Genomic DNA, 14,027 nt, shown 5'->3' with positions numbered 1-14,027 from the left:
AGGCTGAAGACTATGACGTTAAGTGGGATACAATTACAGAGTAGTCAAGGACTAACGATCATGCTTTCTCACTTTGTGGCTAGGCATAAATTTGACAGAAACCACAACATTTTTTCATTTCAGGAGACTTTGCCCTTTTGATAGTTCATCTCTATTTGATAGTAGAACCCAAACCATTTTTTGATTTTAAAAAAAGAAACAGAACTTTCAGGATTCTGATAATAATTGAGACAAATAATTGTGGTCAGTGCAATGTTCTTACAGTGCCAGCAATCGGGACCAGTGTTTCGAATCCGGCACTATCTGTCTGAATTTGTATTTCTCGCCGTGTCTGTGTCGGTTTTTCCTGGGGGCTCCTGTTTCCTCCCACCCATCAAAAAAACTTGTACTGGGGATGTTGGTTAATGGGGTGTAAATTGGGCGTTATGGACGTTTGGGCCTAAATAGCCTGTTACCGTACTGTATGTCTAAATTTTAAATTTAAAAATGGAAGTTCCATTATCATAGCAATAATTTCTGATTCGTTTAAGTGTGTCACAAGTCACCTTACAGAAAACGACACAAATATTACTTGGCATCTGTCTTCAATGGAATCAACTTTTGGAAGCAGAAGTTTAAGATTAAGACAACATAGCAAATAGTTAAAAAAGCATTTGTCCAATGGATAAGGAAATTAAAAGTCTATACGATACGAAGGAAAGAGATGTTAGATTAAACTAGGGTCAGTGGCAAAAAGGAAAGAGAGGAATTTTCATCTCAGGAAGGTTCTATGTAGTGTTACATGGGCTCCACACTAGACCTCTTGCCTGCAGTACTGTATAAAGAAATAATTTGAATTTCACTGTAGAGGTCACAAGCAAAGTGTTTGCCAATAATACCTAAACTGGCAGAGTGGTTTGATAGGGTGGAGGAAGATCTAAGACCACAGGAAGATATCAAAGAACTGGTTAATTAGCACAAAAGTGGCAAATGTAATTTAATCCATAGAAGCGTGAAGTAATGGAAAAGGCAATGGGAAAACACCATCATTTACCTGTGCACAAGGGACAATCTACAATGTCCAATTAACCTCTCAATCTACACTTCTTTGGAACATAGGAGGGAAACATGCATTCTCATGGGGTGTAGGTGCAAACTCCAGAGAGAGTGCTAGAGTTTAGGATTGAACCCAAGTCACTGGAATGGTGAAGGAGCACCTCTGAATTTTGAATTTTCTCTCCATCTTTGGGGCTAAATTTGCAGATGATACGAAATATCTCTTCTCTGCTCAGCAGAAATAGAATACCTCCTGGTGAAATGCAGACCCTTCTACCTGCTCAGAGAATTCTCGCCCATGCTGATCGCTGCAATCTACATTGTTGCTGACAACTTCAATCACACCAACCTGAAAGCGGCCTTACCACGGTTTCAACAGTATATGAACAGTCACCAGAGGAGAGAACACCTTGAATTGGGTGTAACCAACATCCCTGGTGTGTTCAAGGCTGCACCTCACTCACACTCCCCCACCCCCACCTTGGTTTCTGGGATCACATATCTGCCCTGTTAACCCCAGCATATAGACTGCTGGCAAAGCAAACTAGGTCAGTTCACAGGGAGATCAGGACTTGGCGGTGGTGGGGGGGGGGGGGGGGGGGCCACAACACTGCTCTGAGACCACAGACTGGAGTGGTTTCTGGGAAGCGGCCACCTACAACGGTCACGTAAACATAGGGGAGTACAAGAACTCAACGACTGGCTACATCAGCAAATGCATTTAGGATGCCATCAAGATCAAATGCTTCACAACCAGGGATATTCAGAAACCATGGTTGGATGCAGAGCTTTAGAACAGGATATAGGATGGCTCCAAGATCAGCCAGGGATGAACCCTGCAATCTGGAAGGCAAAGCGTGGGTACGCACAGAAGATCCACAGACAGCTGTGCATCATCGGTGACACGAGGCACATGTGGCAAGGGATCAAGACCACAATGGATCAAAGTCAACCTTGCGAACTAAAGGACAATGACAATGGTAAGAAGAACAGGATGACATCTAAGATGAATAGCTGCAGCTGAGGTGAGGATAACCCTATTCAGGTGAACCCACACAAAATGGCGGGATCAGACAATATACCTGGTTGGGTACTGAAGGACTGCACAGACCAAATGACAGAGGTCTTAAGACATTTTCAAAAACTCACTGCAACAGTCCATCATTCCCACAGGGTTCAAGACAGCTATGCATTGCTGACAACTTCAAAATGCATTGCAGATAAAGCTTAGGTTACTCCAAGAGCACTACCCAAATGGGAATCACCCTTCATCAAGAATGACAGGATTAGCAACTGCTTTGGAACTTCACCACCTGCAGGCTAAGTTATACACCATCCTGTCACGGAAATAGGTCACTGATCCTTCATTGTGAGTGGTTCTAGAACTGAAACGTCCTACCAAACATCAACAGCAAATAGAAAAAAGTGTGTCAGAGAGCAATGTTAAGGTAGTCATGAGGGATTTTAGCATGCAAGTAAATTGGGAAAACCTGGTTAGGACTGAATCTCAAGAGAGAATTTGTAGAATGCCTACGAGATGGCTTCTTAGAACAACGTGACTGAGGTGACCAGAGAAATGGCAATTCTGGAATGATATTGTGTAATGAACCAGAGTTGATAAGACAGCTGAAGGCAAGAGAATCCTTAGGAGGCAGTATTCATAATAAGATAGAATTCACCATGAAGTTTAAAAGGGAGAAACTGAAATCAGAAGTGTCAGTATACCAATGTAATAAAAGGGACTACAGAGGTATGAGAGAGCAACTGGGAAGAGTTGCAAGGCACTCAAGCGCGGAGGATGCCAGAGCAGGAATGGCTGGAGTTTCTACAAGAAACAAGGAAAGTGCAGGACAGGTATATTGCAAAAAAGCAGAAATATCCGAATAGAAAATGACACAGATGTGGCTGATGAGAAGTCAAAGCCAAAAGCAAAAGGGCATACAAGGAAGCAAAAATGAATGAGAAAATAGAGGACTGAGAAGTTTTTAAAAAGCATTCAGAAGGCAACAAAGAAGGTCATTAAGAAAGAAAAGATGAACTTTGGAAGGAAGCTAGCAAATAATATGAAAAAGGATATTAAAAGGTTTTTTTTTTAAATTATATTCAGATTTTAAAAAAGAAGCAAGAGTAGATATAGGACCAAAACAAAATGATGCTGGAGAGGTTGTAATGGGAGCCCAGAAATGAATGAATATTTTGTTTCATTGCTCACCATGGCAGACATTAGCAGTATATCAGACTTTCAAAGGTGTCAGGTAAGGGAGGTGAATGCTGCCACGGTCACCAGAGGAAGGTACTTGGGAAGCTGAAAGGTCTAAGGGTACATAAGTCTCCTGGGCCAGACAGAATGGACCTTTGAGTTCTGAAAGAAGTAGCTATAGAGATTGTGGAGGCAATGGTAATGATCTTCCAATAATCTATCGATTCTGGCATAGTTCTAGAGGACTGGAAAATTACAAAGGTCACTCCACTATTCAAAAAGGGGAGGCAGTAAAAAAGAAATTATAGACCTGTTAGCCTATCATCGGTAGTAGGGAAGCTGTGAGAACCAATTGTCAAGGATTATTGAGTACCTGGAGGTTAATGAGAGGATAGGCCAAAGTCAGCATGGTTTCATTAAGGGAAAATCTTCCCTGACAAACCTCCTGCAAGTTTTTTGAGGAAACCACAAGCAGGCGAGACATAGGACATGCAGTGGATGGTGCATATTTGGATTTTCAAAAGGCCCTTGAGAAGATGCTTCACAAAATGAGAGCCCATGGAATTACAGGAAAGATACTTGCATGTGTAGAGCATTAGCTGATCTGCAGGAAAGAGAGTGGGAACGAAGGGATCCTATTCTGATTAGCTACCAGGGTCAGTGTTAGGTCCATTTTTTACATTGTGTGTTAATGATTTGGATTGAAGATTAAATGGCTTGTGGCTAAGTTTGCGCAAGAAACAAAGATAGGTGGAGGGTCTGATGGCGATGAGAAACTGAGAGGCTGCAGAATGACAGACAGATTAGGAGAATGGACAAAGAAATGACAAATGAAATATAATGTTGGAAAGTGTGAAGTCATCCACTTTGGTAGAATGAATAAAAGGGAAGACTATTATTTGGTTGAGGAAATCATTGAAAATTCAGAGGCGCAAAGGGACTTGGTAGTCCTCATTCAGGATACCCTAAAGGTTAACCTCCAGATTGAGATGGTGGTGAAGATGAACGCAATGTGGGCATTTATATCTAAAGGAATAGGATGCAAGTGCAGTAACATGATGTTGAGGCTTTATAAAGCCTCATTTGGAGTACAGGGTACAGTTCCGGGTTCCTTATTTAAGGAAAGGATGCGCTGGCATTTGAGAGAATTCAGAAAAGTTACAAGAATGATTCCTGGAATAAGGGAATAACTGTAACTCCTTAGAGTTTGGAAGAATGAGGGGGACCTGATACAAGCATTTCAAATGTTGAATGACCTGGACAGAGTATATGTGGCAAAGTTGTTTCCCATGTAAAGGAGCCAAGGACAAGAGGGCACAACTTCAAGATTGAAGGGCACCCATTTAAAACTGATGTGGAAGAATTTCTTTAGCCAGAGAGTGGTGAACCTCTTGAATTTGGTGCCATGGCATCTGTGGAGGCCAGGTGGTTGAGAGTATTTAAGGCAGAGATGGATAGGTCAGGGTAGCAAAGCTTATGGGAAGGCAGGGGAGTTGGCCGAGTGGAAGAACGGATCACTTTTGATGGAATGACAGAGAAGACTCAACAGGCCTACTTCTGATCCTATATCTTATGACCAGAAAATCTCAGCAGTTCAAGATGATGGCTCAGCACCTTTTCAAAGGGAATTAGAGATTTCCATCAACTTCCATATAAAAAATGAATTAAAAAAAAGTCATTCATTGTGTTTGCCAAGGACCCCTTGGTGGGCTCATTCAGAAAGTCATGATGCATGGGATGTATGGATGTTGGCTGTGTGGATTCGGAATTAATTTGCCCGCAGATGGTGAAAGCAGATGGAACATATTCTGCCTGGCGAATGGTGACCAATGGTGGTCTACTGGGATCGGACTTTTATGATTCTTTTATAAATGGCTTGGATAAAAATGTAGCAAATATTGGGAATATTATAGAAGGTTGTTGAAGGTTACAAAGTGATAGACAGACTGCAGATTTGGGCAGAGATGTGCCAATAAGAGTTAAATTTTTTTAAAAGTGTGCTGCTTTTGGAGCTTGAACCTGATTTTTTTTTAATTTAATTTTAGACGTAGAGCTTGGCAATAGGCCATTTCAGCCCACAAGTCCATGCCGCCAAATTTACACCCAATTAACCTACACCCCAAGTAAGTTTTGGCATATGGTGTGCTGGCCGTTTTTAGTGGAGAAAAGGAGTTCAAGAGACATGAAGTAATGTTGCAGTTCTATAAAATCTTGTTTAGATCACTCTTAGTTTGTGTTCAGTTCTGATAGCCTTATTATAGAAAGGATGTCGAAGCTTTAGAGATGATACAGATTTACTGGGATGTTTTTTGGATTGGAGAACATGTCATAAGCTGGATGAGCTGGGAATTTTCTCTTTAAAGCAACTTAAGAAATAGGAGCAGAGGTAGGCCATCCAGCTCATTAAACCTGCTCCATCATTCAATGTGATCATGGCTGATCTGATAATAAGCTCATCTTGACCAAAAATTCCACAGATTAACCACCCTCTGGGAAAAGCATTTCCATCCTAAATCTACTACCCTGAATCTTGAAGCTATGCCCCTTAGTTCTGGTCTCCCTACCCACTGAAACATCTTATCAATGACTTTCAAAATTTTATTGTTTCTTTAAGATCCTCTTTCATTCTTCTAAATTCTAGCAAATACAATCCTAGGTGACTCAATCTCTCCTTATAGGCTAACCCCTTCATCCCTGGAATCAACCTATTGAACATCCTCTGCACCATCTCCAAAGTGAGTACACCCTTCCACAAATAAGGAGACTTGAACTACACGCAGTAATCCTGATGCAATCTCACTCGCATCTTGTACAGTTGCAGCATAACCTCCCTGCTCTTAAATTCAATCCCTCCAGCATTTGCCTTCTCAACAGCCGCTATATCTAAAATCAACCTTTTGCGATTCATGCACAAGCACTCCCAAGAACTTTTGCACAATGTCATTTAAATAATATTCTGATCTTCTATTTTTCCTTCCAAAGTTTGCCAAAACTGTACTCCATCTGCCAGACCCTTGCCCACTCACTTAACCTATCTCTATCCCTCTGCAAATTCTCCATATCCTCCGCTCAATTTGCTTTTCCACTCAAACAGAGGATGAGAAGTGACATAATAGATTATGAGAGGCAGAGGTTCCATGAATCTGGTGGACAACCAGCACTTTTTCACAGGCTGGTATTTGCAAATATTAGATATCAGATTTTTTTTTAAAAAAACACCAGAGAGTGGTGGGTGCACGAAATGCATTACAGGTGGTAGTGTTGGAGGCTGAAACAATAGAGAAAAGACTTTTAGAATGTCATACCATATATATGAAGGTCATCGGCTGTGAGGTTGAGAAAGGTTAAATTGATGGCAGAGTAGTTTATATCATTCGGCACAAATTTCTGGCTGAAGAGCCCATACCCTGCTTGCTGTACAGCTCCATGTTCAACTTCAAACTATGCAACCTTTTGAAGACTTTTCTGTACTTGAGTACATAAAATTAACACAGGGATAAAACGTTCTCTAAATAGACACACCTGCAACTTGTACTCAACTTCTGAAATGTAGCTCCAGTGAATTCAAAAGAACCCAATTTTAGAAGTAATTACCACCAGGCGTACCAAGGACATCCACAATGCTGAATTTCTCCATAACTTCGAAGACAGAAGAATATCTTCCAGTGCAATAGTTTATGTGGCACCTAACATTTTCTTTACATTAGTCAATGCATACATTTAATGGCAAGATGCACATTGATTCATTTACATAATTTGCCTTTACTCACATAGGCCCTTGTTTTCCTGCTTAAATTCAATATGACCATTCAGAACAATAATGTGAGAATAATGCAAAATGAATCTTACCTTGAGTGAATCGAGTAATGCTGTCATTTCCTCTGCCCAAGTGGATAAGGTATCCATATTCAGGACCTTCCACTATCTTGAATCTTAGAAAGCTATCCACGCTGTCGCGATCTTCAGCTTTCAGTGTTTTGCTTGTAATTGTAAACCCAAGGTGTCCTGTGGCAAGTCCACGAAGTGTAGGTGCACCTTTATTCACAATAATCTGAGGTATTCCGTTGTCAATTGACATTGTCCGTATTCTCATCATTTGCGGCTTTCGAGTCTCAAAGACAGTGTCTGGAAAGACATAAAAGTCTGTATGCGTGCCATCAGTTACTGTGAAAGAAAAGCTGTCCTCAGAAAATTCAGTGCCATCATGCTTGTAACTGATGAGGTTTTCATTCAAGTCCTGCTTTGTAAAAGATGCAACAGGTGATGTACGGTTGAACAACAGCTGTCCGTGAACTGGTAATTGAGTCACAGTAAATAGTAGCAAATGATCAGGCGTGTCTCGGTCTTCAACAGTCAGTTCAAAGGGGGTGATTAGTTTCATTTCTCCCTCAAAAACCACCAATTCATGCAAGGTAAGCACAGGTTTTTTGTTGTCGACATCACTGATAGAGATCCTGAAAGTGCGAAACACAGGGTTGTAACCGTCTGTAACTTCAAATTCAAAGCTATCCATTTTCACTTCATCATCTGACGTGTGGATGTAGTAAATTTTGTTACCAGCCAGTTGAAGCTGAGTGAATGTTGTGATAGATAATCCTGGTGTATCCGTGCATTCTAGATGACCACGAATGGGTGGTCGGGTAATGCTGAAAAGCAGATTTTCATCAGGACTATTCAAGTCAGTTGTACTAAGTAAATCTGTAGTAAGAGTCACTTTTCCACCTTCCTTTAGAGAGACTCCTTTGCTCACCACATCTGGAAAAATCATGTCAATGCCACCAACAGTGACATAAAAGTAACGGTCAATGAGCGGATTAATGCCATCCGTTACATCAAACTTGATGAGATCACGGATACCTTCCCGGCCTGTATGGGTGTACTGAATTAAGTTCTTGTCAACATCATCCTGGGTGAAGTTCATTCCTGCTGTAATGTTTGCAGATTTCCCAGTAGGGAGAAGATGTTGCAAGAGACCTTGATTTGGTCCATAGCGTAGGATGTAAACAAGTGTTTTATCATCTGAATCCAAGTCCGTGGCTTTAAGAATCTTATTATTTATTGTTTTTGTTTCTCCAATCTCAATTTCTAGTCCATCATTTATTGTCATTCTTGGAGTCTCATCATCAAGTGGAATAATCATTATAATTACTGTTTTTTCAATGCTATACTTCCCATCAGTGAGTTGAATGTCAAAACTGTCTTCCTTGCTTTCAGAATCATCATGTTCGTAGACAATGCTGGAGCCTTCTCTGATTTCATCTAAAGTAAAGCTGTCAATAAGGACAGTACCTGTGGTAAGCTGATTCACAATCTGGCCATGCCTCGGTGGCTTCATGATGGTGAAAGTTAACTTATCAGCAGGGATATCACCATCTGCGCCATTGAGAATGGGAGTGTCAATAACAAGACTCATACCCTCCATCACAACAAACTCTCTCATGAAAATGTCTGGTTTCTCATCATTTGCAGGAATTATAATAACGGGGAAAAAGTGTTTTTCAGAGAAATTAATTCCGTCTGAGCAGTGAAATGTAAACCTGTCCTCCACTGGTTCCACAGTTTTGTGAATACTCTGCACATAATTAATATGTCCAAGACGGACTTCCTTAAGTGTGAAAGCAGTGATAGCAGTTCCTGCACGAGACGTTTCAGACCCAGGAGCTGGTGAAATGTTCTCCACGTAGCCTGAAGTTGGTTGGACAACAATTGTACAGAGAATCTCATCATTGGGAGTGTCAAAATCTTCAGCTCTTATATTTTCCAGTGTCACTATACTTTTCTCACCTTCAACCACAGTGAATGGTTTCCCTATAATAACATTTGGAGCCTGACTGTCAACAGGAAGGATGGTCACCTGAACACGGACACCTTGTACCTTATTTCCTCCAATATTCCACTCATCAGACATGTCCGTGAGAGTCAAATTAAAAGAATCCTCCTTCCTCAGTAGTCCTATCTCACCACCTGTGTGGGTATAAACCACAATCCCATTAATTACATCTTGTTGTGTAAATCTTTCTGCAGGAATTCCATTGACCAGGATCTCTCCAAGTTTTGGTTGATTCTCAACAATGAAAGTCAATCTCAGATCATCTGTATCCTCATCTGTTCCTTGGATGACATTGGTTGTTATTTCCACGACTCCACTTTCCAATACATCCAAGTATGAGCCAATAGTTCCAGTTGGCAGCATAATAGTTGGCACTTCATCATCAACTGGGCGCACTGTTATTCTCACATGGATGGTGACAACGTGGACTCTGTCGCTCACATCAATTTTCAAAGAATCCCCAGCAGATTCATCACCGTTGTGCACATATGCTATTTTCCCATCGGCTATATCATTTAAATGAAACGCTTCTCCTTCGTTCATACCAACGCCAGCATACTGCAGTTCCCCGTGTCTTGGGAGCTGAGAGAGCGTAAATGTTATCTGAGGCCCATCGGTATCTGCATCGACAGCATCCAACTCCGCTCTGGTGATGACGCACGTGTCCCTTTCAAACACTGTCAAGCCAGTGTTGGTGATTTGCGGTGGCTTGTTGTCCACAGGCTGGAGAAAAATTGTGCACGTGCCCCGGGCGCGGTTTCCAGCCGCGTCTTCCACCGTAAAGTCGAACTGGACCACGCGAGGGGTAATTCCAAGTTCCACATCGGGAGGGTCGTAGGCAACTTTGTGGTGATTGACCTGAGCCTGGGTGAACTCGCTCACCCACGTGGTGGGACTATCCGTCAGCACGATGTTGCCCATGCGCACGGGGTTGTTGCCATCGGTGTCGGTGGGGGGCTTTACAATGGTGTACTTCAAATCCCTGTCATCGGAATCCAGGTCAGTGTAACGCAAAAATTTCCGCCGAAAGGTGGTCAAGTGGTACTCTTCGACGACCATCTGCAAAGTGGAGGCTGGGTGCATCTCAGGGGGGAGGTTGTCAACCGGTTGGATTTTGATCACCAAGGTGTGCTGCTCGGACCGATTGGGAGGGTCGTTGTCGTCCTGCACCCGGAAGAGGATCCGGTCGAGGACGGCGGTGGTGCTGTGAGGGCCGACGTGGCGGTAGAACAGCCGGCCGTCCAGGATGTCCTGCTGGGACCAGGCCTGCACCACCTTCTCGAAAGCCCTCTCGCTCTCCAGGAAGCGCCAGGAGTGGGGGTCGTCCGGCGGCTCGACCTGGCGGAGGAGCAGCTCGCCCACCCGCGAGAAGGGCGGCTCCACCGCGAAGCGCAGGGTCGAGTCCTCCGAGTCGACGTCGGTGGCGCTGAGCACGAGGGGCGACACCGGCCCCACCTGGCGCTCGGCCAGCACCAGGCCCGTGTTGGCGTGGACGACGGGCGGCTCGTCGTCCGTCGGCACGATGGTGATGGGGAAGAGGACCTCGACGTGGTGCGCGCCGTCGCTCATGCGCAGGACGACGTTGTCGCTGGAGGTGTCGCTGCCGTCGTGCTGGTAGACGACGGCTCCCGCGCGCAGGTCGGCGGGCGTGAAGAACTTCCGGGGCGCCCCCCGCAGCGTCAGCGCGCCGTGCCTCAGGCCGGCCACCACCGTGACCCTCACCTCGTCCAGGTTGTCCTCGTCGCTCACCTGCAGGTGTTGCGGGCTGGAGAGGGGCCGCGACTGGCCTTCGTACAGCAGCAGCCCGGTGTTGCGGGTGACCACCGGCGCCAACGTGTTCATGGGCTTGACCACCACCATGAAGGCGAACGGCTCGGACACGGCGCCCTCGGTGTCCACCACCTCGAACTCGATCTGGAAGATCCTCTCGACGTCCGAGTCGTCGGCCGGCGGCCGGTACGCGATCCGCAGCTCCTGCAAGTCCCTCTGGCGGAAGGAGGCGACGGGCAGGTTCTGGTCGTCGGTGCTGACGATGGACGCCTGCGCGGGGCCGACGGCGGAGGTGATGTTGAAGATCAGGTCTCCCGCCTCGGACTCGGCGTCCTCGGCCGCCAGCAGGTCGGGCGTGATGGCCGTCAGCACGAACTGGTCCACCTCCATCATCATCATGGCCACGAAGCTGGGCCTGGGCGGCGTGTTCTCGGCGCCCCCTCGGATGCGCACCAGGATCTGGAAGTACTCCTGCTTCAGCAGGTGGCCGCGGCGGTCGTGCAGCTCGGCCACCATGGGGAGGTAGTCGCGGTTGGGCGAGCGGCTGCGGGCCGTGTGCCGGTAGCGAATGTCCGAGGCGGCCACCCGGTCGCAGGCCAGGCTCCGGGCCGCCGGGTCGGCGCGCAGCAGCGTCCCGTAGCGGGGCAGACCGCCGGCCCCCGGCAGGGGGGTCAGCTGGCAGAGTTGCGAGGCGCGGTCGTAGCTGAACTCCAGCACCTTGGAGTCGAGCGCGTTGCTGGTACCGAGCAGCTTGTCCACGGTGAGCGGCATGTGGCGGGTGATGATCTCCAGCTGCGTGAATACCACCTCCACCTCCAGCATGAACGGGATGACCAGCGTGTCGGTCGGCGTGTCGTACCTCAGCTGCAGCTTCACCCGGTCGGTGGACGGGCTCCGGGAGCCGAAGTGCGAATACCTCACCTCGTCTCCCCCGAAGTCGCAAGGGAATTTCTTGGGAATCAGCTGGCCCGGCCTCTGTGACAGCGGGTCGTTGTCCAGCACGGTGACGGTGCATTTGTCGCCCGGGTGCACCTGGATGACCAGGTCGTGGACTGGGTCGATGTCCACCGACCTGCCGAAAGGCACGCGGATGCCGTTGTTGGCGAGAAGTATCGTGTCGCCGGAGGGTCCCGATCCGAACCCGTAATAAAGATCGAGGCTATCGAAAGTCTCCTGTCCCATTGCACTCCCAATGACCGTAGTCAGAGCCAACAGTACCAGCGGGCGAGCCTGGGCTACATGCAACTTTGAAGACGGAGCGTGTCCTCTCCTCTGCCAACTTTCACACATGGCCATGGGTTTAAAGCGTTCGAAATACTTGTGCACCTTCTCACTCACTGCTGCGGCAAGGCTCAATGAGAGTCAGCCACAAGGTGAAAAATGACCTTTAGTTTGGGGAAAAAAAAAGTTGCTGTTGCTCCCTGCCAGATCGGCAGGCGTTCTCAATTCCAGCATCAAGCTCCACCGCACCGACTTCCAAACGAACTCTCCAGCTTGGCTGCCAGCAGCCTTTGAGCAACCTGCTGGCGGAAGCACCGCCCCGCTTCCTGCTCTGATTGCAGATCAATCAGGTCCCTGCCATCCAGTTGATCGCTCCTCTTTCCGGCGGGTGGGTGGCCAGGTGAGCTGTCAATTAGTTGACGTCACTCAAGTGGGCTCCATTCACTCTCGAATCGATGGACCCGGGCGAACTCGCCGTAAATGGCAACAGGGCAGGGAGCGAGGACGACCATCCCGGGGAAGGGGACGAGACGGAATTCGTAGTCGTGGTGAAAGAAAAGGAAACTAAGAGAAGCCAAATCATTGGGCGTACTTGGAATTTTTAAAAAGTTAGCGAAAACGGGAAGACCACCAGCTGGAAATGCACTAGGGAAAGGGGAGAAAGAGCGATGACTAAAAGATTGAAAGAGACATCCTTGAGAAAACCCGATAGATAGAGGAGTGCAGGAGAAACTCAGCAGGTCAAATAGCAAAGAAAAATGACATAACGTTTCTGGCTTGAGCCCTTCATCAAGGGATAAAGTACCCCCCCAAAAAAATTCAGTCATTTCCTAAAGACGTAGACAAGGAGTAACAAAGGTGACGGTGTGTTTTAGTTCATTTCATGTCCGGTAAACATTATTTTATTCTTCGCCTCTGGATGGAACAATGGGAGCTCTAGATGTTTAGATCTAAATGAATTGGTGTTTTTGGAAAGGGTGGGGTGGGGTTCACTGTCAGTTTTATTCTCATGTGCCATTCGTTCTATGTGGGCATGTAAAATGCCACCTCGTCAGCAACCAGTTGTTGCCTTTGACCTGATTAGAGAGGGGTTTTTAAAGGATGGAGAAAGATCACAGCAATCTTTCAAAAATATTAATATAACACATTAAAGAAAGTCGTTGCTTTCTTTATTTTGAACTGTTACCACAACCTTTGCCTTTCACTATTTCGTACGGTTGTACAAAACAATGTTGACACAACGCTCATCCATCACCTCGGATTGCAAGGATTATGCCGTCAATGTTATCACGAATTTTATTCTCATTGTGCCCGGGATGTAAATTGACACGATATGTGGCCATTGTTCATCCTGCACTCGACTGTGTCCCACGCAAACTCGGGAGACCTAGAGGGAGCTCTGAACTACAAAATCGCACGTTTCACAGCATCCTAGCCCGGAGTCTCCTTCATGGCACTTCCACTATGAACTGGCGCAAAACAATGACGATTAATAGATAGGCAGATAATTAATGACCTTTTAATTTAAACATAATTTAAACCCATTTTTTGTTTCAACGTATGACTTTCTAACTTTGGCGCGATATTATTTGGAGGTAAATTGATCCAATTTCTGATCCCAGGAATTCCTGTTTGGAAGTTGTTGAAATTTTATTTTAATCCGTAATCTGATAGTAAACATAATTTATAAAGTTAGAAAAAGCACTGCATGATCATACATCTATAACACCAGATTGTAACATAAAGGAATTTTAGGAGTATTGCAGACTTGTTTAGGTTTGCAATTCTAGAAGATGAATGATCAAGGACAGGGTCCAGCCAACAATTCAAGTTGATTATCAAGGAATACATATGTAAGATAAAGGTTCTATTATTCTCACGTAATACTACATTTAGAATGTAATATACACAAAATTCTTTAACTTTGCCTACCGTAAGGAAAGCAGAGAGTTGCCACTTTGCCCAGCACCC

The 14,027-nt window shown here is 45.5% G+C and overlaps 1 protein-coding gene across 4 annotated transcripts in view; it reads right to left on the bottom strand.

The window, feature by feature from the left end:
• Nucleotides 1-12,852, bottom strand: part of LOC138739501 (FRAS1-related extracellular matrix protein 2-like) — a 255,570-nt gene extending 242,718 nt beyond the window's left edge. For all 4 annotated transcript variants that reach the window (XR_011342293.1, XR_011342294.1, XM_069891716.1 and 1 more), the window contains exon 1: nucleotides 7,085-12,852. Coding sequence is in view for 2 of the 4 variants with exons in the window: in XM_069891716.1 (XP_069747817.1) it covers nucleotides 7,085-12,131 (5,047 nt within the window). In the remaining 2 variants the exon portion in view is untranslated. The remainder of the gene's footprint in view (nucleotides 1-7,084) is intronic.
• Between the last annotated feature and the right edge of the window lie 1,175 nt (nucleotides 12,853-14,027).

The sequence above is a fragment of the Narcine bancroftii genome, chromosome 7 (genome assembly GCF_036971445.1).
Source record: "Narcine bancroftii isolate sNarBan1 chromosome 7, sNarBan1.hap1, whole genome shotgun sequence".
Lineage (NCBI taxonomy): Eukaryota > Metazoa > Chordata > Chondrichthyes > Torpediniformes > Narcinidae > Narcine > Narcine bancroftii.
Note: the sequence above shows the minus strand (reverse complement) of the source record. Positions and strands in the feature narration are given on the sequence as shown.